The sequence below is a fragment of the Xiphophorus maculatus genome, chromosome 13 (genome assembly GCF_002775205.1).
Source record: "Xiphophorus maculatus strain JP 163 A chromosome 13, X_maculatus-5.0-male, whole genome shotgun sequence".
Taxonomy (NCBI): Eukaryota; Metazoa; Chordata; class Actinopteri; order Cyprinodontiformes; family Poeciliidae; genus Xiphophorus; species Xiphophorus maculatus.
In genome coordinates this window covers 15,299,404-15,326,824 of record NC_036455.1, presented here as the reverse complement: position 1 = coordinate 15,326,824, position 27,421 = coordinate 15,299,404, and the positions used below count along the sequence as shown (strand labels likewise).

General features: G+C 47.3%; 1 protein-coding gene across 5 annotated transcripts; it reads left to right on the top strand.

Moving 5' to 3' along the window:
* atp9b (ATPase phospholipid transporting 9B (putative)) lies at window positions 1-24,598 on the top strand. Of its 5 annotated transcripts, none has more exons than XM_023344563.1 (30): window positions 1-111; window positions 4,000-4,173; window positions 6,129-6,279; window positions 8,120-8,233; window positions 8,590-8,698; window positions 9,018-9,076; window positions 9,834-9,885; window positions 9,978-10,072; window positions 10,172-10,252; window positions 10,641-10,716; window positions 11,151-11,221; window positions 11,466-11,626; window positions 11,704-11,846; window positions 11,973-12,085; window positions 12,816-13,061; window positions 13,576-13,737; window positions 13,811-13,903; window positions 15,314-15,397; window positions 18,142-18,312; window positions 18,377-18,475; window positions 18,551-18,640; window positions 18,711-18,855; window positions 19,564-19,628; window positions 19,716-19,871; window positions 19,946-20,010; window positions 20,278-20,386; window positions 20,453-20,510; window positions 21,273-21,476; window positions 22,813-22,845; window positions 23,989-24,598. In XM_023344563.1, exons 1-30 carry the CDS (start codon window positions 32-34, stop codon window positions 24,189-24,191), a joined length of 3,462 nt encoding a protein of 1,153 aa, XP_023200331.1. In that variant the 5' UTR covers window positions 1-31; the 3' UTR covers window positions 24,192-24,598. The 5 variants fall into 5 exon arrangements, with proteins under 5 accessions (XP_023200331.1, XP_023200330.1, XP_014330112.1 ...); XM_023344562.1 differs by having other exon boundaries at window positions 11,145-11,221; XM_014474626.2 differs by having other exon boundaries at window positions 11,145-11,221; window positions 23,874-24,181.
* The last annotated feature ends 2,823 nt before the right edge of the window (window positions 24,599-27,421 follow it).

The window sequence follows — 27,421 nt, the reverse complement described above, 5'->3', positions numbered from 1 at the left end:
GGTGACGTCATGACGCTGCAACCCAGCCAACATGGCTGACAGCATCCCGTTAAATCCGGTTCGGAAAAGCTCCAGGAGAACCGCGAAGTACAGCTCAGCCAGGCTTTCCAGGTGCGTAGCGGGAGCGGGGACGGGCTCTGGGTGTCGGCGTGAAGAAAGGAACATTTGTCGGGTCCAGAACCTCGGTTCTGTTTCTGCAGCTGTGATGGCTTCATTGTAGCACCCGGAACCGGACATGGGTTCTGATTGTACAGCACCAGAACTACTGAAATCGATGTTTATTATTATTTTTTGATTCTGAATTTATTGTTGCAAGGCAGCAGAATCATGAACTGGACAGAACTTTGCTCACCGGAGAATTACGGTTCGTCTCAGCTAGCACACCAGCTTGTTTGGGCTTTTCCATATCAGGTCACATGATCGGTTCTGGTATGACGTCATGTGGGTCACATTGGGTACAGAGATGTCTTTTTAAATTGATTTTATTTTCGGACTGAATCATCAGCCTAAAACAAAGATAAAACCATCAGTTCACTCTTTACCTCATATCAACTTTAAAGCTAATTTAGTTTCAGAGTTTGAGTGTTAGCACAACGCCAGGGTGGAACGAAACCAGCAATGACCTCAGAATGGCAACTGTTGCTGTCCATTAACCTGGGACAGGTCAAAGGTCATCTCTAGATCATCTGAGGTCCATCACTCTCCAGAGGAAAACATGTCATCAGCTACCAACCTTCACAGTGGGTTTAGCCCAAAGTCAGAGGTCAGAGGTCAAAGAGTGAAGCTCAGAGAAATGACCAGAAACCCAGACTTCCCCCTCACTTAGCAGGTCAAAGGTCACTGAACCAGTATGGCTGCTTGGAAGGGTTGAAGGATAAAGGCCCGGTCCGATCCTCTCCCTCCCTCGTTCATGTTGAAGGTTAAAGGTCACAGTGTGTTCCACATTCTCCTCATCCGCCCTTCGCCCATTTTGGGTGCTATTTCCGCATTTTTACGGGCGTTGGCCAAGTGTATTACCCACAATTCATTGCTGTATGTGACGTTTTGAGTTAAAAGGCCAATTTATGGAAATATTTTGTTGTTTTTTTCCGTCTTGTTAGAAAATTCGAAGAAAATATCACGACAAGGCACATTAGTAACAAAGAAGTTTGATATGATAAACTGAGCAGAAAAAAGAATAAATAAAAAGAATAATCACAAACTGACTGATGAAATGAAACAAAATGTCACAAATGCAAAACAAATTTCAAATCTTAAGACATTAACATTTTTGTATAAAGAAAACACTTTTATGATTTTATTTAAGCACTCTCTAAAATAAAATGATTTCACTTTAAAATGGAGGATTAAGTATATCATAATTTAACTCTTCATCCCCTGTTACAAGACCAAATTTTATTATATTGAAACTTTAAAATGGGATAGATTTATTGTGAAATATCCACTGAACATTTTCTAATAACATTATTGAACTGGAAAATCTGTAAAGTTTGTCTCAAAATCACAGTCACAAAACGCAGGAATTTATATTTATTTTGAATTTCTTTTGCATAAAGTCAGTAGAGGGAAAACTTTATACATAATTATGAAAATAATATCTTTTGTGTGGGAGTGGAATAAAAAGCTGCTAGGTTTTATTATCATCATGATTTTTAAACAAATGTTCTCAGACTAGAGGAGCAGAAAACTGATGAATTTATTGTGACATTTTTGGTTCATAAAGTCACAACATTCATAGTTTCTTTTAAGAAGGACATTTTAGTACTGTTAGTATCTTTTTTTTTTTTTTTGGATATGCCATATGTTTGTCCTGAACTTGATCTTTGTTATTAGCTCTACTTTATACCAAATTAACTTTTAGCTGCATAAAGCAAATGGTTTTATGAGTAAAAATCATGTTTCTATTAGCCAAATGGCAGACTGATGAATTGATTATTAGTACATCTTAATGTGTATTTTTTGCCATCTTGGAATTAAGTTCACAGAGCGAGCCGTCTGTCGCAAAAACTAGAATAAAATCAGTTTTCAAAAGTAAATTATTGAAATAGTTTGTTTCACTGAACATGTGGGATTATATAGAATTTTCTGTGATCAACGAGTCACAACAAAACTAATATCTCCAGCAGAAATATCTTTACTGTACATTTAAAATAATCTGTTTTGCTGTAGTTAGGGGTTGAACGACTTCATATGTTTTAAGGTCGACTACGTCATGATAATAGTCGACTTCGACTAGTCGCAGTGATGTCATAGTGACATAAGCGCAAAACGCGTCACACCTACTTGAAGGCTTTGTCAGCTGTATTCACGGCAAATATTGACCCCCCTTCTCCCGCTTTTACCAAGTCTATTATGCAGAATTAAAAGAGCAATAAACATATCATTCTTCGTGAGCAGCAGAGAAAAGTTTGTTGCACAAAGTCAGGTCTGACTTTTTTCTTCTTCCTTTTTCCAAACACCGGCTGATGCTGATGATCTCTGGATAGCTGCAGTATAGGAGTCAAATTATTACACTGACCACCATGGTGCCTTTGGAACATCACAAACCAAACTTATTATGACCGGATCCCGTTTGGTTACAGTTGAATCCAGCGCTACGCAGCAGGACGCCCCGCTGATTAGCAGCGGCTCTCTGAACCGACATGCAGACGGCGGCAGAGATCGCCTCCACCAGATTCTCGGAGTGAAGCTTGGACTTAGTTTCAAAATGTTGTTGGACAGTATTTTTATAAGAGCATAAAGCTGCCAGGTTAGAAGCTTCAATACGCAGAGTGATCAGTTGGATGGATAAAAAAGCGCACATTACTCCAGTAGTCATGAGGATTTTTTGGCACTAGTTTATTTCACTCAGAGCGAGCGAGCGGAGCGGAGCGGGGGAGAGAGGCCTGGGCCCAGCGACCCAAGAACCGGACTCAGACTCCAGACTACCCCGGTCTAAAGTCTCTGTATGCGGGGCGCGCTAACCACTGCGCCACGCAACGCCCCTATTGCGGTAGCCTATGCTGAAATTTTCCGTTTCTCTTTGGTAATTAATTTACTTTTTTATACAATTTGAGCTGTTTGACAAAATCATCTAGTTCACCTCCTTTCATTTCCTTGGAAAAATCAGTTTTGTCACGTGATTGCGACTGGTCGACTGGCCCAGAAAAAAGTCATTGCAGCGAAAAGAATCGACTAGTCGACTAATTGGTGCAACCCCTAATCGTAGTTGGACTTTTTAGCAGCAGGATGCCTAAACAGTGACCAGTCTGCCATTTTGGATGTGACGTTACGACCCAGGGCCGTTCTGTCCCAACCCTGAACTCTGAACCCTGAACCCTGATGTGACTTTGACTGAGTCCACACTTCATAGGGGGCGCAGGGCGCTGAGCACTGGGACGGGGCCTAAGAGTCCCATCTTTAGAAACAAGATGGCCGCCAAAGTGCGGTTAGCAGAGCTGCACCTGATTAAGGACAAGACTACTAGGACAATGTGATGATGAATTAGTTACAATGTACTAAACTATTTTTGACTTTGAATGATGATGAAGAGTAAAAGGGGGCAGGGCTCCTGGTTGACTTCCTCTTGGTTCTGGTTTTGTTGGACCCATTTGTTGTTCTACATAAGGAAACCCAGCAGTGCAGTGGTCAGTTGGTCCTGCAGCAGCCTGGAGCATCATGACTACAGACACAGCTTAGGATGACCCCAGCTGGGCAATCAGCTTTATCAAAAAGGAAAGTTTTAATTGTAGTCTAGAAAGTATTCTGGGCATCTGCCTCAGTAAACTGGGTTCTGGTTCTGGTTGGTGGAAGGAGTCGGTCCTCCACTGTAATACCAGGCGTGTTTCAAGATGGTGGCTAAATCACCAGCAGACTTTTTCACTGTAGCTTTCATTGTTTTTGTCAACTGATGTTGATATCTCAGACTGCAGGAAGTGTCCTGTGGGGTCAAAGGTCAATCCCGCTCACCATGAGCTCAGCCATCCAGATAAGTGTCTTCCTCACCTCCTGTCCTTTCAGATTTTCTCTAGAAGATGAGCCGTCCAACCTGGACGAGATGCCCCTGATGATGTCTGAGGAAGGCTTCGAGAACGACGAGAGCGACTACCAGACATTGCCGCGCGCCAGGCGGGGCCAGCAGCGCCGGGGCCTGGGCTGGTTCCTGCTGGGGGGCTGGGAGGTCTTCTGCACCAGGTGAGCTAATCCACGGACCCACCTGTAGCAGTCAGTCTGGGTTAGCACCATGCTAACGGTTCCTTCTGCTGCTCCCAGTCTGGGTTAGCATCATGCTAACGGTTCCTTCTGCTGCTCCCAGTCTGGATTAGCATCATGCTAACGGTTCCTTCTGCTGCTCCCAGTCTGGGTTAGCATCATGCTAACGGTTCATTCTGCTGCTCCCATTCTGGGTTAGCACCATGCTAATGGTTCACTCTGCTGCTCCCAGTCTGGGTTAGCATCATGCTAACGGTTCCTTCTGCTGCTCCCAGTCTGGGTTAGCATCATGCTAACGGTTCACTCTGCTGCTCCCAGTCTGGGTTAGCATCATGCTAACGGTTCCTTCTGCTGCTCCCATTCTGGGTTAGCACCATGCTAACGGTTCCTTCTGCTGCTCCCATTCTGGGTTAGCATCATGCTAATGGTTCACTCTGCTGCTCCCAGTCTGGGTTAGCATCATGCTAACGGTTCCTTCTGCTGCTCCCAGTCTGGGTTAGCACCATGCTAACGGTTCTCTCTGCTATCTATCAGTTCAGCTGTGGTGGATAAGGAAACCAGGTGAGGAAACAGATCAGGTTGGTGCTGCAGGTCAGGATTGTGGGTTTAACTGAAGCAGAGATTTCAGCGATTCTTGTCTTTTTTTATGGTGGAAGGTTTATAATATAATTGATAAATACCTGCCTGAGTCATAATACCGGCCTGAGTTTTCAGTGCTGCAACGTCCCTCGCAGCAGCAAAATATGTAGATTCTGTTTTTCTTCAGAGGTCTTTTTAATTTTCGTTTCATTTTGCTTTAGCTACATTCTTCTTATGTCTACTGTATTTTCTTCAGTTTTACTGTTTTTGTTAGCAAGTCAGGAGCTGCAGAGGAGTTAAACATGAACAAGGCACAGAAACGCAGGAGTCACCTGTGTCCGGCTTCAGACCGCCGCACAACGCTCCGCTAGTCGTGCATGAAAGAGAGGATAAGGACGGGCTTTGACTGAGCTCCTCCACGCGCAAAAGGCTCTGCGGTCAGACGGATCCGGACTCTTCCTCGTTCCGTCGTCCTCTGCAGACGCCAGCAGCAGCGTTTGTCATGGCGTAAACTCTCGGGAACAAACGTGTCACCATGTTTCAGTTTACTGTTGGGGGTCTCTTCATTGAAGCTGTGTAACCCCCCCTTCCAGGCCCCCCAGACCCCCCACCCATGAACAAATGGGATTTTTCACAGCTGAGCAGTTTGATGCTTTCCAGTAATTTTCAGTTTACAGAGTGAAGGATTATAAAACCCAAATAATTCACAGTGAATAAGCCCCGACTGTTCAAGCGCCTTATTATTTAAATAGCATTCATTTGCTCAAATAATGGCTCTTATGAACCTGAACGGTGGGAGGGGGGTACTGGGGGGTAGAGAGGCAGAAAACATGGAGGCCAATGCAAACATGACTTTTTACCAGAGTTCATTTATTTAGCTTTACGTTTTGCCAACTTGCTCAAAAAGTGGAAAAGCCAAAAGTCGCTCAGCATGACGGCACACAGCGACACTGCCCCCACCTCCTCTGCCCCAGTTGCCCCCCCACCCCCCATGTTTGCATTTTGTATCAGATATGGAGATAAGCCCCATTCGTCATTAACAGGTTGAAGCAAAGTCACTCACTTTTTAAAGGTGTGGAGAAACTCTGCTCTGCTCCTGACTGTCTCTAGCAGACAGGACGTATCCAAAGCCACTGCTGGGTCTGCCAACAGGAGCTCTACATGGAGCAGAGAGAGGTCAAAGGTCACTGAGGGGAGCAGCAGTTTTATCTGAATGCATAGAAACACAAACACTGAGGTGATGAGAGAGCGGCAGAGGGTAAACATCACATCATCGGCAAAACAAACTGAAGGCAGGATAACAGACAAAACCCACAGAGGATGATGATGATGATGTCATATCCTGTCTTCCTCCCCAGCTGCTGCGACTGCCTCGCTCATGTCTGTCGGAGGAAGAAGGAGATGAAGGCCCGAACCGTTTGGCTCGGCCGGCCGGAGAAATGCGAAGAAAAGTTCCCAAAGAACGGCATCAAGAACCAGAAGTACAACGTCCTGACCTTCGTCCCTGGGGTGAGTCGGCGACGGGTTCTGATGCTCCATTCTGCATTTAATTATTCACAATAATTTGGTGACACAAAGAGGGTTCTAGTTCTGACTGGATGAAAACCAGTCAGAACTGGTTGTCCCAGTATTTCCCCAGTGTTCCCAGTGGCCCGTTCTGCCTCTACATAAGGAGTTTTCCAGTCTGATCTGATTGATCAGCAGCCGTCTGTCAGAGACGTAGAAATGATCAGAGCTGCCCTATTATTCTCTCTGCACCTAGAATTAATAAATACTAACAGATTATTACAGACACACCTAGAGGGTTCTGGTCGGTTCTGGTCGTTTCGATGCTGCGTCTCATTGTTGCAAACATCACTCAGAATTTGACCTTTGGTGAGCGTGGAGTGGCGACTGGACTGGTAATTAGCAGAGCGCTGCCGCGCCGTATCAGGGGCGGGGCTTAGCACCTGCAGGAACCTCTGAGTTCACCTGGATTTTCCTGAATGGACCTTACCAAGCTCCGCCCACAACCGACCCACCTGACCGCAAGTCTCACAAGCAAAGCCTTGCAGCGCCTTGTTTCTATGTAAACATGACTGATTAGTGCATCATTTCTACCGGATTTTCACAATAAATCAGCTACTAAATGGACAGAGGAACTAACAAGTTCATGTCATCAACTGGGAGGAGGTTACTGGTTTCTCAGTCACAAGCTGGTTGCAAACCTGAGGCCAGCAGGTGTCAGTCAGTTATGGTAGATCTGAACTTTGACCTCAATATGAGAAGCTACAGACTGATAGGAGGAACCAAAGAGCTCTGTAAAGGTAAAGGCAAATCTTCTGAAGTTGGGATATAATTCATTTAATTTCACATAATTACCGCAGTAGAAGCCATTTGTTTGTTAAAATTTTATGAAATATATTTGTTCTATTTGATGTTTGTTGTGAATGACGTAAACTCACAAACAACGAGGTAATTAGTCCAACATTTAGAAACTACAGCGGCTGTAATGAGCCACAGCAAAGGGAAACAAAGGTAAAATAACCTGAACAGGTGATCAACTCAAAACCACTCCTACCTTTTTACTCTCTCTCTCTTTGTAGTTTAAGCACACCTGTTACCGTGGCAACCGCCTGCGCCCCGCAAGACGAGCAAAGATTACGTTAAAAACATAACATTCAGTCCGTTATGGTATCAAGTTTCCAGGCTTGATATTTATTTCTCGATTATTAATCAGCTTCCCTGAACACAGCGATGGTTGACTGACTAGCTGTACTTGGTGCTAACGTGGCTAACACCAGTAACAGTTTACTCCAAAGCCTTTTCTGCTAAAATAAAATCTTTAGTGTATGTCAGATACAGACACGTTGCATATTGATCTGTTTAGCTAACGTCAGACTGTGTAGCAGACAGGCTTCAAGGTGTACAAGTTGTATCAGTTCTGCCATTATGCTGCACTTAGCTAACGGGAAGCTAAGTGTGTTTGTGAGACGCCACGCACGTGACCACGTAGAATGGGCATCAGCCAATGAAAAGCGGCCCCTGTGGTAAGGTCCATTGAGCCACAAAATAAAAGCGCTGAAGGAAGTCGGTGTTTCACACTAAATCTTCCCCTCTGAAACACATTGTGTGCTGAACAAATGGCGCCATCCTTCTGATCAAACCTATTGATTAGCTGATCAGCTCTGCTGCACGTTAACGCGACAAAAGGGTGGCAAGACGACAGTGATGACCCGGGGAGGGTCAAAGGTCACCCCGCTCTGTTTGCCGCATTATTCTAGAGTGAAAAGTGAGTGGTCTGTCCCAGCCGGTCCAACAGAACCAGGACCAGAACCTGAACCTGAAGCTGTGTGTTTGTGTCTCCCAGGTTCTCTACCAGCAGTTCAAGTTCTTCCTCAACCTGTACTTCCTGGTGGTGGCGTGCTCCCAGTTCGTCCCGGCGCTGAAGATCGGATACCTGTACACGTACTGGGCCCCTCTGGTCAGCGTCTCATTGTTGTTGTCCAGCTTTTATTTTCTTTTTACTTCATTTTGTGTAATTATGTTTTAAATGATAGAAATATTTTGAAAACAATTTTCCTCTAATTTTTTAAACATATTTTTATCCATGTTAAAAATGTAACTTTTCCACAAAAAAATGATCATTTTGTCTAAACGGAGTTTTATTTCATTTACTTTAGTTACATTTTCTATCATTTTTTTTATTTTAGAGATATAAAACATTTTCCCTCCTTGGTCGATGAATTTAAAATGCAGTTTTTAAATCTGCTGCAGATATTTTTTATCAACATGTTTTATTGAAATAAACGGGCTGCTGGTTCTGCTGGTTCTGCTCAGGGTTTCGTATTGGCCGTGACGATGGTGCGGGAAGCTGTGGACGAAGTGCGGCGCTATCAGCGAGACAAAGAGATGAACTCTCAACTCTACAGCAAGCTGACAGTCAGAGGTTCAACACAAACATTTCCGCCACGCAGATTGATCTGTTTACTGGGAGCAGGTTCAGACTTTTCACCTGACTGACGGAAGATGAGCTGAGATCTTTGTTTTTATCAGAAAATCACGTTTCAATGCCTCTTCTTGATCATGATACATAAATATCAGACATATAGAACCACTAGAAACAGCTTTAATGTTTTCCTGTTGGAGGTCAGGGTTAGAACATCAGAAATCAATACCTGATGTTTTTTCCACCGCTCTTTAAAACGACTTTCTGATTTATTGTTTCGTCGCTTTTTTGTTCCTCTGAAACTTCTTTATTTTTTCAGGTAAAGTCCAAGTGAAAAGTTCAGATATACAAGTTGGAGACCTGATAATCGTTGAAAAGGTAACATTGCCTGTTTAAATCTGTTCCTCTGGGGATATTAATGTAATGTAATCATAAGTAGTGATGTTTAGAGTTTTATACCTGCAGGCGGCCTCCTCCGCCTGCAGGGCCATCACTGGATGGTTCTCTGTTCCTGAGCAGTCAGTATCTTCCCTGGGACATGGACGTCTGCTGGTGGAGAATCGGAGGACTCAAGTATTTCATTGAGATTGGACAGTTTCTCAGCTAAAGCCCTCCTTTATAATCAGTTTGTAGCGCTGATGAGAGAAAACAGTGGTTTGGTGCTTAAATCTCGGCGACTGAATAAAAGCTGACCTGGGTCAGAAAGCGCCAGGTGGGCCGATCAGAGCGACGCATTAGCAGGAAGCAGGAGGAGCTGCTGGAAACCAGGGCGGTCTACACTTTTTGGATCATGGACAAAATTCACCAAGTTGAACAAACTCAGGACTAGAGGTTTTGTTCCTGCTAAGAAAAGAACAAAATCATTTTATTCTACATTTTACCTTCTAGAAAACGTCAATCAAATTCTTGAAGGCCTGAAAAAGTCCTTCAGACAGTTACCTTAAATGAAAGGTGTAAAAACCTTGTGGATCACAATTCAGAGCAGAAAACTCTGGGAATGTTTTCACCACAACTCTCAGTATGAATCCGGATCCAACCAGAACCACAACGGGTCAGACTCCATCAATGAATGACTGATCAGCAGCTCTGAGTCGCTTCGTCTTCATGCCTGTTAACAGATTTTATTGTTTTGCAGAACCAGAGGATTCCTGCAGACATGATTTTCCTGAGGACGTCGGAGAAAACGGGTCAGTGTCCACAGCCTGACTTGAGTCCAGAAGGGTTCTGGTCCGGGCTGGGTTAGTGGTCATAATGTTTTGCCTGGTCTTTGCGTCTCCAGGAGCGTGTTTCATCCGGACGGAGCAGCTGGACGGAGAGACGGACTGGAAGCTGAAGGTGGCAGTGAGCTGCACTCAGCGCCTGGCAGCGGTCGGGGTGCGTTAGCCGTTAGCAGGCGGCTAATTAGCGACGGCTAACTGCATGGTTTTAGTTTTTCGGACGGTTAACTGAAAAGTGCGGCTGAACTCGTTGCAGGATCTGTTCTCCTTCAGTGCCTTCGTCTACGCCCAGAAACCGCAGCTGGACATCCACACCTTCGAGGGGAACTTCACCCGGGTAAGCGGCCTTCAGCGCACAAGCTGCCGGACCGGTTCTGGTTCTGGTTCTGGTTCTGGAGGAGCCGGCAGGCTGAGTCCTGCAGCTTCTCCTGCTGGTTCCTCATGGATCTTTATATGAGCAGCAGGTGGGGGGCGGAGCTTCGGATTCCTGGTCGCTTCCTGGCGACCATCTTTAGTGATGCTACTGCTGCTTCGCTCCAGATTATAATCTGCTGAACAGATTATAAGTTTAGTTTTAGAAACGTTTTCAGGAGGTTTTCCCTCAATTTGTTTTGTTTTTTGCAACAAATTGTTTCATAAACCTGAACGGACCTAAAAATGTGACCTATGAACTTTAGCTGTGTATGAAAACATTTGAGCTTGAAGCTTCAGCTTGTTGTTCGCAGGAAGACGTGGAACCGCAGATCCACGAGAGCCTGAGCATCGACAACACGCTGTGGGCGAGCGGCGTGGTCGCATCAGGTGAGGAGGAGGAAGGATGAAGGTTTGGTGCGTCCAGGTTTCGTCTTTAGATGAATCAGCTGCTCAAGGGGCGATGACATCATCAGCAGAGAAGGTCAGGGGTCAGATGGTCTGACCCAGTGAGCTGGTACCGGCACCGGGCCTGGGGACATGAAGCTGACCTTGGAGTACTGACCTTTGCTCCTCCAGCTGTTAGTGTTAGCAGCTAACGGCTCTGCCAGCTTCATCAGATCTTCATCGCCTGCTCCTCTACCTCAGCCTCATCTTCACTTCTTGTTGCTTCGTCTGCAGCGCCTGGTGTTATTGGAGCTCATTGAATATTGACGAGTCATTATTGGACGCTAATCGGGTATTGATCTGAGTTGATGTCGGAGGCTGAGCTTCCTCTGCCTTGATCGAGCCGCTGGCTTTGTGTCCGTGTTTGGCAGGAACAGTGATCGGAGTGGTGATCTACACGGGAAAGGAGACTCGGAGCGTCCTCAACACGTCCCACGCCAAGAACAAGGTGACGCTTTCCGAGCCGGGTCTAGTCCAATCACATCGACTCAGCACTAGCGCTTCAGGAGGGTTAGCCACAAAGCTAGCACAGGTTTAGTCCGTTCAGGTCAACAATAAATGAATCGCAGTGGCGGTTCTGGAGGTTCTGGGTCGGAGGAATATTAACGTGTTTGTTCCCTCCTTGGAGGCCTGCTTTAGCCAGCAAAGCGGTTCTGGTTCTGCTAACCCTGTGGTTCTGACCGCCCCCGCAGGTGGGCCTTCTGGACCTGGAGCTGAACCGCCTCACCAAAGCCTTGTTCCTGGCCCAGCTGGTTCTGTCCGTCGTCATGGTGGCGCTGCAGGGCTTCGTGGGCCCGTGGTTCCGGAACCTCTTCCGCTTCGTGGTCCTGTTCTCCTACATCATTCCCATCAGGTGCCGTGTGGTTCTGACCCGATCCGCCTCCGGTCAGGTTGCGGAGGCAGGAAGTGAACCTGTGTTCTGATCCGCAGTCTGCGGGTCAACCTGGACATGGGGAAGTCGGCGTACGGATGGATGATCACCAGAGACGAAAACATTCCCGGCACCGTGGTCAGAACCAGCACCATCCCTGAAGAACTGGGCCGGCTGGTCTACCTGCTGACAGACAAGACAGGTGAGCACCAACCAGAACCAGAACCTGGCAGGGAGGTTCTGTCCCTTTAAGCTGCAGGGTGCATCCCGACCTTTTCTTCTGTGAGCGGGTCGCCTCTGACCCGAGCCGTGCTCGCTCCGCCCGCAGGAACCCTGACGCAGAACGAGATGGTGTTCAAGCGGCTTCACCTGGGAACCGTCGCCTACGGCAACGACACCATGGACGAGATCCAGAGCCACATCGTCCAATCCTACGCTCAGGTGAGCCGCTGGCCCGGCCGCACCCGCCTGGACCTGGTTCTGGTTTTGGTTCTGCTCTGCATCCAGAACCAAACATGGAGAAGCAGCATTCAGCTTCTATGCACCACAGATCTGGAACAAACGTCTAGAAACCAGCTGCTTAGACTCGAACAGAATCGACTGGAATATTGATCAATTTATCTGATTTGTATTGATTTTGATTGAGGCGCTCATCACAATGTCATGTTTTCAGCTTTCTCAGTTGGTGACTTTCTGACTTTTATTTTTGTGTTTTTATGACATAAAGCACTTTGAAGTGCTTTGTTGCTGAAATGATCAAATAAACTTGATTGATGGACTGATCGATCGATTGATAGTTCGTTCCATAAACTAACGATAGAAAAGTTCACCAAGCCGTTTGGAGCTGGAAAGTTTCCTGCCGCTCGGCGTCAGGCAGGGAGTCCAACAGGAAAGCTGCTCCATTCATCCCTGCGCTCCCTCAGGTTCTCCTCGCTGGGTGGTTCTGATCCGGTCCAAGCAGCTGCTGGAGCCGGAACCGTCCTCCTCCCTCTGCTAGTGAGACCAGAACTCCGCTGGGCTCGGCCTGTGGGCGGCTCTGGTTCTCCTGCTTCAGCTCAGCTTTCTGTCACGTTTTATGATAAATATTCAGTTTGGACCGGTCCTATCGCTAGCAAATGGATCAGTCGGAACCGGTCCTGAATCAAAATCCAAAGCTCTCTCAACCTTTCAGGGTCCGGCTCATTTGGCTGGAGGCGGCACCGGGAACGCTGCGATGGCGCGGAGCAACCCGCCGCAGGGTCCCAAGGTCCGAAAGAGCGCGAGCAGCCGGATCCACGAGGCGGTGAAGGCCGTCGCTCTGTGCCACAATGTGACGCCGGTGTACGAGTCGCACGCCGCCGGGGAGACGGAGTCGGCGGAGGCCGACCAGGACTTCAGCGACGACAATAGGACCTACCAGGCCTCCAGCCCAGACGAGGTGAGATGCACCATGATGTCATGACCGCCATGTTGGCGCCGTAGCGGCTGAACTCATCGAAACAGAAACCCGTAAACGGCTCTGAGCCCAAAGTCTTCAGGCAAAAGCAGCGGCCGCCCTCAGGGTCCTGAGGGTCCTGACAGCGCAGCCTCAGTGGAGCGGGGTCCTGAGCTCCAGGTGAGTCTACCTGCGGGATGGAAGGTGGGAGGAGCCTGACCCGAGAGACCGACTGCAGGTACTCTGGATTTTCCTCCAGCTGCTGGAAACATCAGACTTCTCCTCCAGGTTTCTCGTATTTATTGGCTGAAGGTCAGAGGTCATGCCCTCCTGATGGAGGTTAACCTGATTAATCCTCACTTCCTGCTTCCTGGGGATTTATTTCCTGGCCTGTTACCCTGGTTACCGTGTTTAGAGTCCAGGGTAGCCAGGGTAACTGTAGCCCTGCTGGTGGTTCTGGATCAGAACCTGGTGTCCTCTGCCTGACCCAGACGTTCCAAATGTTCTGGTCCTGCAGGTGGCGCTGGTGCGCTGGACGGAGAGCGTGGGGCTGACCCTGGTCAACAGAGACCTGACGTCGCTGCAGCTGCGGACGCCGTCGGGACAGATCCTGTCCTTCCTCATCCTGCAGGTTTTCCCATTCACGTCGGAGAGCAAGCGGATGGGCATCATCGTTCGGGTGCGCCGCCGCCACCGCCGCCGCCGCCGATCTCATCCTGCAGGAAGTAACGAAGCTCTTCTGATCTGTCCAGGAGGAGGCCACCGGAGAAATCACCTTCTACATGAAGGGGGCAGACGTTGCCATGGCGACCATCGTCCAGTATAACGACTGGCTGGAGGAGGAGGTAAGAACCGGACCTAAAGTATTCATACCCCTCTAATGTCTTGGCTCCACTGGTCTTACTGGAACTTCGTGTCCCGGCGTGTTTCCCTCCTGACTCAGCATGATGCTGCCACCACCATCAGCATGTTTCTGCTTGTTTGTGTTAAATTCATTGTTTGTTTGTGATTCGACTCTCAGGTAGAACGGATCATTTTGGCAGCTGAAGCTTCATCTGAGGGCAGCTCCTCCTCCTCCTCATCATCATCATCATCATCATCATATTGGCATTATCGAGTCATGCGGCGCTGGAGGCAGCTTCTGATTTAATTAGTGACCCAGTTGGTCTAATGAGTGTTTGTCATATTCATGATCAGAGCTGTCGGCTGTAACATCCTGCTGTCAGAGCAGCGGGCGGCGCCGCAGTCCGGCCCGATCGGCCCGTCAATAACCAATCAGCAGCTCCATCAGTGTTTTCATATCAGAAATAAAGCGCCGTCAGGCTCTCCTTGTTTATTGATTCCTGCTGGTTATAATAAGGCGTTGTTCAGCTGACCCATATCTGCGTTCATACCGGGTCGCTGCACAGAACCACCAGAACCTCTCTGGTTCTCTCCAGGTCTGGGTCAGCTCTCCGGACAATCTGGGGTTCCTAACAGAGCCCGACTTTTGGAGTCGCTGGGTTTCCCCCAGTAAACTTGGCTGGTGCGATGATGGTGATGAAGGTGGAAGGAGGTTGTACCGTGATGGGAGGGTTGCCGGTTCTACCCTCCCTGTTTGCTCTGACGTCGGTCCGTTTTATTCCTTATTTGTTGCTAATTCATCGCCTAAATTTAAGCTGAATAATTGACGGTTAAATCCTGAACAATAAAACTTGATCTGGATATTTATTATTTAGACTGTTTGCCAAGATGCTGTTTAGGAAAAATCTTTTACGTTTTGGGAGAGAGCGATACACTTGGGAGAAATGCGCATTTGTCTTTAGATATTTTATTTAGAAAATCAGAGTATCAACGTCTGAGAAAAGAAAAGCAAGAGAGAAGAAGAAGTGAAACTTAACATACAATTCTCCTTTTATATCTTATCAGTCACATACATGGTGCCTTCCACCCATCTCTCTCTGCTGTAGGGAGTTTCTCTAAGTTTCTCCCATCTCTGGTTAATTGGTACCTCTGTCCCTAAATCCATCCTGGTTCAAAGGAGTTTCGGTTGGGAAGAGAAGAAAAAAACATCCTCACTCTCTTATCGGTTCCCTAAGTTCAACACTTGTTCAGAAACCTTCATTATCGGTTCATTCTTCCCAGTAAATAAGCCAAAGTTTAATTTTCCAAGACATTTCCCTGAGACCAAAGGTTCTGTTTGGAATTGACCAAAAGAAAATCCTGTTTTTGTGAGGAAGACTGTGATGAAGGTCGTCTCCTTTGCTTCCTGTCAGTGTGGGAACATGGCCAGAGAGGGCCTGAGGACCCTGGTGGTGGCCAAGAAGTGCCTGTCTGAGGAGCAGTATCAGGACTTTGAGGTAGGAACCGCCTCCTCTATGCGACCCAAAGCTTTCATCAGGTTCTGAAGGTCCGATCCAGCAACCAATCAGCATGCAGACTGAATGCGGGGAACCGGAAATGTAACAGCTCTCTAAATATTGCACAGCTATGGATTCATGTGCAGTTCTACTTTTTCTATTTTGTCTTTCTGGTCACGTCTTGTCATGTCTTAAATCACTTTTTTGCTCAGGAAATACTTTAAACTGTTGAATTTTTTTTAATAATTTTGATTTTATAAATATATTGAAGAATTGAAATGTGGCTTAGAAATCAAACAGTTGAGACCAGAGGAACATCAGCACAAACTCTACTGGGGGATTTTTCTGCCGTAATTTGAGAACATACATTTTCAGTCTGAAAGCCGGAATTTGTGTCTTTTGTATTCAAAACTTTTCGCTTTCAAATATTCATTCTGCTTTTGCAAACTTTTCTTTCTCCACTCAAAACTTCTGCTGAGATCAAATCTCCGCTTGCAAACGTCTTTCTCTGCTCTGAATCATTTTCTGCTCTCGGTTGGTTGGAACAGAAAAGTACCGTCGCCTGGCAACCTCTCAGCCAATAGAATGAAAGTGTTGTACCGGGTGCGTTTGTTTCCTTCTAGTGGGTGTGCCTGTGTGGCTACTAGCAATTGTAGCAACATGTAGCCGCTCAAAGGAGAAATGACCTCAGCTTTCTGCTCCGTGTTACACTAAAGATCCGCCTGCAGAGGTGTTGATCGCTAACAGCTGCTGGTCGCTAACAGCTGCTGGTCGCTAACAGCTGCTGGTCGCTAACAGCTGTTGATCGCTAACAGCTGCTGGTCGCTAACAGCTGCTGGTCGCTAACAGCTGCTGGTCGCTAACAGCTGTTGATCGCTAACAGCTGTTGATCGCTAACAGCTGTTGATCGCTAACAGCTGCTGGTCGCTAACAGCTGTTGATCGCTAACAGCTGCTGGTCGCTAACAGCTGTTGATCGCTAACAGCTGCTGGTCGCTAACAGCTGTTGGTCGCTAACAGCTGCTGGTCGCTAACAGCTGTTGATCGCTAACAGCTGTTGATCGCTAACAGCTGTTGATCGCTAACAGCTGCTGGTCGCTAACAGCTGTTGATCGCTAACAGCTGCTGGTCGCTAACAGCTGTTGGTCGCTAACAGCTGCTGGTCGCTAACAGCTGTTGATCGCTAACAGCTGCTGGTCGCTAACAGCTGTTGATCGCTAACAGCTGCTGGTCGCTAACAGCTGTTGATCGCTAACAGCTGCTGGTCGCTAACAGCTGCTGGTCGCTAACAGCTGCTGGTCGCTAACAGCTGTTGATCGCTAACAGCTGCTGGTCGCTAACATGCAAAATACTTACAGGCACAATACAGCAGCTATTCCGTCAAAAGGAAAACTGAAAAACCTGCAACCAGTAAAATAATATTTAACAGTAAGGCTCTCAGTTCCATAAATTATTAGTCAAATAAATAATGTCAAGTAATATAAGGAGACATTCATTCAAAGTCAAATCAGGTTGCATTAAAATAAACAATCCTGAGTTACTAAATTATAACTTCCTGATAGCATGGCTAGCTGATTATTGCTGGTTCTGATTGGCAGTTTCTGACTGAGCTGAGTAATTCTGCAGAACACAGGAGGAGAAGAGGAGATTGATTATTTTTTAGAGATTACCTGTCTAATGTTAGGATGGCGAAAGTTTTAATGCATATCTAAAATCTTTTTTGTTGTTGATTAAGTTACATGCTGCAGCTTTAAGCAGGTTCAGTGTGAGACTTCACTGCTGGCTGGAGGTTGTGAACTAAATACTACCAGTAGCGGCGGTTCAAGAGCCAGAGCAGAACCAGCATCTTACACCGCCAGCTCGAAGACTTGGATTATTTTTCTGTTCATTTGTTTAGCTTTCTCACCGTGATTCTAATCCGGGTGAGTGTTGGTAACTGAGCTGCTTTACCTGTTTTACCTGCCGACCGGATGTCCTTTGGTTCCTGCATTAAGCCTCAATGTAGCCAAACTCCGTCAAGTGTTTGATTTTTAAATGCTATATTAGATTCGTTTTGTTGATGCATTTTGACGTACTTCACCCCCGAGGTCATTTTCCGCCGCAATACTCAAACGTCTCCGTTCACTCTGAGCGTTAAAGTTCCTCACTACAGGATTTGTTGCTGCGCGCCTGAGTGTGAAGGACAGAGGAGATGAGCTTCACACGCAGGCAACGAAGTGAGATCAATGTGATCGTTTTGCTGATCGGTCGATTATGATCGGTGGCCGATTGATCGACACACCTCTAATATAAATATGATATATAGATAGAATCAATAGGAGCCACACAGGCTCACTCACTAGAAGGAAACAAACCCAGTACAACCCTTTACAACAACATGTAGTCCACAGTTGAGAAACAAGTAATACTATTTTTGCACGTTGGAAATATTGACAGAAAGGTGTCTAGTTTTCACATTTTCAGGGCATTTGTCTCTGGATCCAAGAGGCTCTCCAGATTATAAAAGCTTGGCTATAAACAGACGAATACTTTGTCATATCTACGATTTTCTACAGTCAGAATCATATCTATAATAACCCGGATTAGTGATCGAACATCTGCAGCCAAAACCTTGTATTGTTCTGGAACCTTTCTTGGGGTCAACAAATGGCCCCAGGACCGCACTTTGGACACTCCTGAGCTAAGAACTGGTTCCAGCACCAGTTCTGTTTCCTGTCTGACCGGGCCCACTTCCTGTCTGAGCAGAGCCGCTACAGCCAGGCCAAGCTGAGCCTGCTGGACCGGGCGCTGAAGGTGGCGGCGGTGGTGGAGAGTTTGGAGAGGGAGATGGAGCTGCTGTGCCTGACCGGCGTGGAGGACCAGCTGCAGGCCGACGTCCGGCCCACACTGGAGCTGCTGAGGAACGCCGGCATCAAGGTAGGATCGGAATCAGGACCGGACTCCGGGTCGGGCCGCTCCTCACCGTCCCGCCTCTCCTCAGATCTGGATGCTGACCGGAGACAAAATGGAGACGGCTACCTGCATTGCCAAGAGCTCCCACCTGGTGTCCCGGACTCAGGACATCCACGTCTTCAAGCCGGTGCGCGGGCCCGCAGCATGACGCTGCCGCTCCGTGCAGGTCGGTCAGGCTGACTGTGCGTTTGGCTCTCACCAGGTGTGCAGCCGGGGGGAAGCGCACCTAGAGCTGAACGCCTTCAGGAGGAAGCACGACTGCGCGTTGGTGGTCTCCGGAGACTCCCTAGAGGTAGGAGAGCCGAAACCGGGTCAGAACCAGAACCGGAACTGGGTGCTCCTCTCCTCTCCTCTCTCTCCAGGTGTGTCTGCGCTACTATGAGCATGAGTTCGTGGAGCTGGCCTGCCAGTGCCCAGCTGTGGTCTGCTGCAGATGCTCGCCCACACAGAAGGCCCAGATCGTCCAGCTGCTGCAGCAGCACACAGCCAACAGAACCTGTGCCATAGGTGGGCGTCCACTGGGTCGGAACCGGACCCAGCTTCCCTCCGGAACTTCCTGTGGGATTTATTCTTCACTGTGATCTCACAGTTTGTTGCTCCTGCAGGAGAAGATGAACTTATAATTTTAGGGTTTTCACTAGATGAAGCAGATTTATGCTGTAGTTTAACATCCTGAGAAGGTCAGAGGTCAGGGTTAGAGGATCGACTTCTCCTGGGAGGATGGGATGCAGCGATCTGATTGGTTCAGCTAGGGTTGGGCAATATACACTTAAAGTTTTATCATTTTGTGGTACTATTGTGATAACAATAAAAGTGATGATTAGAACTATTTTGCTCTTTTTAGATATGTCCATTTGTAATGCACTTATTTAAGTCACCACAGAAAGACGTTTTATTGCTACACATTAACTGCAGCTATTCATATTTTCACATTGATTTTCATTTGTTAATTCTCTAATTGAACTAAGACTAAAACAATCCTGACGATATGGATTGTTTTGTTTTGATGGATTTTAAACATCGGAATTTGAAATTTATCAACAATAAATAGTAATTCTTTTAAGAAATTCACTATGATAAATGATAAAGTTCACAGTAAAATCTCACACCAGGTTATTTAAGCAGCTTCCAGACAGTAGAGCTGGTAGTTCCTCCACGTGGCCACTAGATGGCAGCCTTCCTGGTTAACCACAGGGAGTTTGGTTTGTGCTGCAGGAGACGGAGGGAATGATGTGAGCATGATCCAGGCTGCAGACTGCGGCATCGGGATTGAAGGAAAAGTAAATCCTGCTATTCTGAGATTATAATCCCGTTTACTCTGCATTAGCTTCCTGCTCTGGTTCTGACCCAGTTCTGGTTGTGTGCAGGAAGGGAAGCAGGCGTCGCTGGCCGCAGACTTCTCTGTCTCGCAGTTCCGACACATCGGCCGCCTGCTGATGGTCCACGGCAGGAACAGCTACAAGCGCTCGGCCGCGCTCGGACAATTCGTCATGCACCGAGGGATGATCATCTCCACCATGCAGGTTCTGCGACTGTCCCAGTTCTGACTCGATCTATTCCCCGGGACCGTCCTCTGAACCGCTTGTTTTCTCCTCAGGCCGTCTTCTCCTCCGTCTTCTTCTTCGCCTCGGTGCCGCTCTACCAGGGTTTCCTCATGGTCGGGTACGCACCCCTCTGCGCCCAGTACCCAAGGTCCAGCAGAACCAGAGGTCCAACAGAACCGGCAGAACTGGGTTTCTAACTGCCCTGAGGACAGCAGGTTCTGACTGGCCCAGGGTTTCAGAATAAAAGCATGAAGCCAGAATTTTCTGCTTGGCATTCGCATCAGCCCTGCAGGACGGTTCTGGTTCTGTGTGATCAGACCCAGACTGGTTCTGGTTCTGATGGTACCATATCAGGGGAGTAAACCTGTTCTGGTTCTGGTTCCAGGTACGCCACCATCTACACCATGTTTCCCGTTTTCTCGTTGGTTCTGGACCAGGACGTGAAGCCCGAAACGGCTCTGCTCTACCCAGAACTCTACAAAGATCTGACCAAGGTACCGAGCTCGGTTCTGGTGACTCCACGGTTCTGCTGGAGGTTCTGACCGTGTTTGTGTTCTCAGGGTCGCTCCTTGTCCTTCAAAACCTTCCTGATCTGGGTTCTGATCAGCATCTATCAAGGTAAGCGGTTCTGGTCCGGTTCTCCCAGCTTGGTTCTGTCTGGGTCAGCGGTCCCTCTGAGGTTCCGCCTCCTCTCCTGGTTCTGATCCTTTTCTCAGAATCTCAGCTTTCTCTCCCTCTCTGTACCGTAAGCCGATCCGAGCGAAGCCGCTAAGCTGTAGCGTGACTTCCTGCCGGCGCCCGGTTTTAATTAAAGACCCGAATGGGCCGGGCCGGGCCGGGAGGCGGCATCTCGGCTCCATGTTCCGGAGGCCGCCCGGCTGGAATGCGCCGCATGTGGGCTGATATCGCAGCAATTATGCGATCAGTTAGAGGCGGATTACGCTGAATTAGCGCGGCTATCAGGATACCGCAGGTCAGAGGTCAGACCCTTATCTTCACACTCGCTGGTCCTGCTGGGAGTTTTCCAGTGAGACGCTGGGAGTCTCGGCCGTTTACTGTCCGATCGACCGTCAGCGATCCGGAACCAACAGCTGGAAAAAACTCCCACCAGATTCCCATCAGTTAGCTCTCCGCTGCCAAACTGGGAAACCGCATTGGTTCCCTCAGTGGAGACTGCAAACCACAGCCTCACCCAGTTCAACTGAACCAGTTCAACCGACCCAGTGGGAACTCACCAGTTCAACACGGTTTTTCACTGATTTCTTTTTTATTAAGAAAGTCGACTTCAGTGAAATCCCGTTTTGAACTTTTTAAATGAGAAGCATTTCAGTCCCGTTGACCTTTGACCCAAACTCTGACATGTATCTTTGGCGCCCCCAGGTGGCATCCTGATGTACGGCGCCCTGGTTCTGTTCGAGTCTGAGTTCGTCCACGTGGTGGCCATCTCGTTCACGGCGCTGGTTCTGACAGAGCTGCTGATGGTGGCGCTGACCGTCCGGACCTGGCACTGGCTCATGGTTCTGGCCGAGTTCTTCAGCCTGGGCTGCTACCTCGCCTCGCTCGCCTTCCTCAACGAGTACTTCGGTACGGCTCCCCGGTCCTTCAGTCGGCAACAGAACCTTTCTGGACCGATTCTGGTTCCTGACCCGAGGGGGATGCAAAGAGCGGCCTATTCAGGGAACCGTCCTGAAACCAGGGTCCCATGGGCCGAGCAGAACCGGTCAGGGGTCCATAATATCTGAGCTCCGGTGGTCTGACAATCAGTGCTACCTCGTCAGATTTTCCTACCGTAGCACGAATAGATGGCTAAGTCTGTCTGTCCGTGCTACCCGTCTAAAACTGCTACCGTCATGTTTACAAACTAAAACTACATCAGGTTGTTAATGTTAAATATATTGAATAACAATATTTGAGTGACTCAAGTGGAAGCTTAGCAGTTATGGTTAGCTTAGCATCGGAACAATTTCTATCCATGACGAAACCACAAGAAGATCACTTCCTTCATCTGAATATCTACCCGTTTAAAATAAAAAGCTGTAGATGTATTACATTATTAGATGTACATATGTACTAATAATTAGAATATCCTACCTTTTTAAAAATATTTAAAATACAGAGGTGTTTGTAAGAATAAAACAGAATCGGGGAAAACAGGTTTTATTGGAATTAAATTAGACGGATGCCACAACTCTTTATTGCGCATTAATCCGTTGTATGTCTGCAATCAGATGCAGCCACAATGTGCTGATTTCACTCGCCAACATTTAGATTCCAGACAGGAAAACTCACAAAACCTCTCCTGACCAAACGTGAGGTCACAGTAAACAAACATGGCCGACTGCAGAGAAGTTATGGCCACAGTGGAAGACTTCCTGGTGCGCCACGTCGTTGTTTAGGGTTCCTCTCCATGTTTCCGCTTCTCGCTTTCTGATTGGCTACATTCAGCACCATGTGATGGCGGGCCAAGACGATCCGACAAGTTCAATATTCCCAATTTTAGACCGGAACGTCCGGATGTCCTTCAAAGTGGACCAGATCATAAAATCTCCCCAGATTATTGTTAAAATATCGCAGCAATGTAGCGTTCTGAAGATTGCTGGAAGGGGAAGCCATGACAAAAGTATCTTTAAGACGTTTGGTGAATTACTTTTATCTTACCAAGAGAAAAATCTGAGGATCCTAGAAATTCTGAGGTCATGGAGGGGTCAGGATCCAGCGAGAGGAAACTGGAAACATTTTGGTTCACCTTTTCCCTCCAGATGTTCTGAGGTTCTGTTGGTTTGGTCCTAATGATGCTGAAAAACTAGAGGCTCCGCCCATCGCTCCTTCATCTTCCTCACTGCTTCTTCTGTCTAATGTCTGCTTCTTCTTCTTCTGTCTAATGTCTGCTTCTTCTTCTTCTTTGTGATTCCTGCTCCAGGCATCGGCAGAGTGTCGTTTGGAGCGTTTCTCGGTAGGTCGTCGTCTTTTCTCTCCTCCTGCTGTTTCTGTTGCTAAAGGAGAGCTGGGTTTCTGAGACCCGTCTTGCTCTCCTGGACTTCCCTCTTGCTGGTCCTTGGGTTCAGGTTTGGGCCAAGAGCCAATGGGAGGAGGTGGGCGGAGTTTATCAGGGGATGTTATCTCCTCATTGGTCAAAGTTTCTGCAGTGATTTAAATCTGAAGCAATAACCCGGCTTCAGTTTCCGGGTTTTCTCTGACTTTGCTGAAGTCTCTGGCTGCCAGCGCTGTAAGCTCTTCGCTGGCGGTGCCATGAATCTGCAGCGCCCTCTTCAGTAAGGAGACGGTAGCAGATTGCAGTCTGAAGTGACCCAATTCCATGTATTTTTGGGGGGGGGGGGTTTGTGAAATCTGATTTTCTTTGTGGCCGTTCACACAAAGAAAGTCGACTTGACTGTGACCTCCAGTGAGCTGCAAACGACCTGAAAGTGTCCCGCATGCGCAGTAGAGGGCGCAATAACGTCACTCAGAGAGCAAGCGCAGTGTTCTGCCAGCCGCCATAACAGAAGAAGTGCTCAGGGTTTGTGGAAGTAAACATAGATGCTAACGGTGGAGCTTAGCTTACAGTGTTGAAGTCGATGTCCGACCGGAGCAGCACATCAACAACTTGATCTTCGTTACGGTTCGCCACGGTGGTTGTTTCCTTTTTCCCGCTTGCGCGTATCAGGACGCGGAATAGCGACGTTTGTCGAGTATCAAAGACGTTGGGTTGGATGGGGTTGGATGGGGTTGGATGAATGCCACCTGCCTGTACAGACGGGTTCCATTTGAAAAGATCCGATATGTATCGGATTCAGGACCACATAACCAAGTGGCCTGCGTCGCATTGGAAAAAATCGGATCCGTCATGAAAAGATCAGGAACAGGACACGTTGAGGTAAAATAAATAAATGAATCGGATGTGGGTCACTTCAGGCTGCAGTGTGAACGTAGCCTTAGACCACATCTAGAAACGTTTTAATTTGTGGCCTTCCTCTTCCTCAGACCTGTCCTTCATCACAACATGGCCGTTCCTCTGGAAGGTGTCGGCCATCACGCTTGTCAGCTGTCTTCCTCTCTACATCATCAAATACCTGAAGCGTAAATTTTCTCCTCCCAGTTACTCCAAGCTGTCATCCTGAGCGGCGCCCCTGCTGGCCGAAGAGGGAACGTGGCACCGCTTTGGGTCCATCTGCCTTCAGCTCCTTTAAATATTTCCTGAAAGCTCCAGTTTGGTTTTCTAAACTGATTTTTTTTACTGATGTTTTTTATTTGACGTGTTTACGGCTGCGTTCTGTTGAAGGACTTGAAAACTTTGAGTAATTCCTCATGTTTTCACCACAAACTCGCCATCCGGCCGTAGAACCATCAACCTTTATCCACGCTGAACTGGAAACGTCTTCAGCAGGAAGCGGCGGCACGTTTTGTGTCTCCCGGGTGTTAAATCCTGCTGAGCTCCTCCTGAAAGAGGCTTTTAGGCAGAATGAGTTTTATCATTCAGTCTCTGCTGGAACAAGCTGCTGAAAACAAACCTGGATATTTTTTCTAGGGACGGATCGGCCACAAACTGAGTTAAATTTACCGGGGTTTTTTTTTACAGTTTTCTGCTCTGGTTTTCTACTGATTGGATTGTTGTGTGTTTCTGTTTCATTCCTCATTTTGCACTGCAGTGTCAGTATTTATTTCTCAAAATGTTCTTGATTAATAAAAGAAACTGAATGCTGGCGAAACGGCTGATGTTCAATGTTTGATGAACTTCCTCTGGTGGCCACCAGGGGGAGCCAGAGGCTGATTTCTGCACACACAAGTCACATGTTGTAAAGTAAGTGCACCTTTGTTCCTGCGTGGGATTGAAGGTTCTGGTGGTTCTGCAGGAGTTCAGAACCGTTTGGACCGTCCGGACCTTCGGTCTCTAGAGTGAAAATGAAACTTCAAAAGTTTGCTGAAAATCCACTAAAACTGCAGGATAAGTTTTTGACTTTCAGGAAATAAAACATCAAACAGAAGAGTTGGATAATCTCTGCGGTCAGAACCAGTGGAAGGTTCTTTTAGGTCGTACTGGATTTGGTTCTTAGGATGAAGTTATTGAGACTTCATCTCTTCAGAATAAAAGTCATCTGACCAAATATTCACGAGGAGACCGAGCTCCTTTCTGCTTTTCTCTCTAAGTCCGGTTCGGGTCTTTGGAATTCATTCATTATTAATGTCATGTTCTGAAAATAGAATTACATGAACTACGAAGCTGGTCTAGTCAAAGTCCAGACTTCGTCCTGACTGAAATGCCTCTGGATATTTCTGCAGTTGAAATGAGCAGAACCAGTGAAACAGATAAGAAGTTCTGAAAGGTTCTGTGGGCCGCTGGTTCTTATTTTTCTCGTTATGCTAATTTAATTTTTTTAAATCGCGGCTTTGTTCTTCCCAACAGAACTTGGAGGACACCGGACCACTGGTTCTGTTTTCCAGCAGAGATGATCTGAGGAGGGAGTGAAAACTAAAACGAGCCGGTCCTGGTGTTCAGAACCAGAAACTTCCACTGGGTTCTGATGTGACTCGGATCTCGTCGGGTCAGTTGTGCTTTCTGGTTTCCTTCAGAGGAGAGCATTTGGCTTCCAGAACCTCCGACCCGTCCCCCTTCGGGCCCGGAACCTCTGAGCCACTTGGACTCTGATTAGAACCGTCTGTGTGCGTCCGACCCGCTCTGGTGCTGATTAGTGATGAATGTGATGGTCCGATGGCTTCAGCGAGTTTAGAACCGCTTTCATCTCTGTCGCTGCAGGTCCATTTGGGACAACCTGAAGTTCTGCAGGTCGGGTCTGACTCATCAGACATCTCGGTACTGCTCAGGTTGGCTTTTCTCCTGAATCTGGGTCGGTTCCAGATGAAGATGAAGTTCTGCAGGTATCTGTAATGGGTCACACGGGTCATCTGCCTTTATTTTCATGCTTTTAACTTGAAAGGCATTTTCCTTCATCCTGTTGCGCGTCCAGTTTCTCCCTACAGTCGCCGGCTGAAGGACTGAAACTCCATCTGAAGTTAGTTTGGGTTTCAGGGCCTGAACTGGATTTTTACGAACTTTTAAAGGACTTTTAGTGGAAGTTTATTTTTGTATAAATGTATTTATTTTATAACAACACAGATCTTTGGTTAGAGACAAAAGATAAATCACTGATCTTCGTGGCTGGGATCAGCGTCCGCTTTAGTTTCTCCCTGTTGGGTTAAAACCAGACTTGCTTTGGTTTAGTTGTTAACTAGTTAGTTGGGTTGGTAATGGTTGGGTTTGGATTAAACCACAGAATCAGAAATCATGTTATTTCACTTACATAATTTGATTACAATTAATAATTAGATGAGAATTTAATTTTCAAATCTGAGAATTCATTCAAAAAACTTTCCAACTTTACAGCTGAAATAAAACAAGCGGAGCAGCTCAGGTCGCTGTCCAGACCAGGAGAGCCAACACACAGAAACACAGGAAGGATTTAGCGGGAAATCGAGGAAACAAGAGAAGAGGAGGCAGAGACGGAGATCCAGACCGTCTCTAACATGTGGCAGACGCATCACGGCATAAAATGGAACAATCTCACTTTCAGACCATCGTCAGTCGGGTCAAAGGAATGTTCAAAAAAACAGATGGAAATGGGGAAAAAAAACTCCTGAATTAAACTGGCGTCCAGCAAAGGCCCCGTTGGTCCCGCTGGCTGAAAAAGCAAAAGATGCCCTCTAGTGGACGGACACAGAAGCTTCAGTAGGTCTACGTTAAATCAGGGAACTCAAATCTTCTTCCTGGCCACAAGGAAAAGCTTCAGAGCTGGTGTGTCTCAGCTGGAGGTTAACTTCGGTCAGTTTTACGGGAGTTTTTAAAAATGCAATCTTCATTGGTTTTATATGAACCCGACCGGATCGATCTTCTAATGGCGTCATGAAATGGCTGAATAAGCAAGTTTGAGGCGAGCGGGACGCAGCGTATCTGCAAACACTTGACTCCTGAACTCGACTGGCTCCGTCCGAAAGTGGGAGCAGAAACACTCAGGCGGAAAAGCTGCAGCTTTTCTCCAAATTAGAGCGTTTATTTTTCATTCCTGCAGCCGGAGGAGAACCGCCATTAAGCTATCTTGTTACTAAGTGTTGCTCTGACCAACATCCTTATGAAGACAAACTCACTGGTCTGAAAGGTCAAAGGGTCGCACAGCTTTAAAGAGACGATGCCACTCAGCACAGGAGAATTCACATTCCAGCCATTCTGCGTCCAAATGTTGCTCTGATCATGTTGCAGGTGACAAAATCAGTTAGGAGCCAGTTAGGAACCAGGTGGGAACCAGCTGGGAACCAGTTAGGAACCAGGTGGGAACCAGTTGGGAACCAGTTGGGAACCAGTTAGGAGTCAGTCTGGAACCAGTGAGGAACGAGGTGGGAACCAGTTAGGAACCAGTCTGGAACCAGTTAGGAACCAGGTGGGAACCAGTCCGTAACCAGTTAGGAACCAGGTGGGAACCAGTTGGGAACCAGTTAGGAACCAGTCTGGAACCAGGTGGGAACCAGTCCGGAACCAGTTA

Coding starts and splice junctions, on each gene's coding strand:
- atp9b (XM_023344562.1), top strand. CDS start 32: ATGGCTGACAGCATCCCGTTAAATCCGGTTCGGAAAAGCTCCAGGAGA. Junction 10,073..10,171: donor AGCGCCTGGCAGCGGTCGGG/GTGCGTTAGCCG, acceptor AACTCGTTGCAG/GATCTGTTCTCCTTCAGTGC. Junction 20,387..20,452: donor TCTACAAAGATCTGACCAAG/GTACCGAGCTCG, acceptor TTGTGTTCTCAG/GGTCGCTCCTTGTCCTTCAA.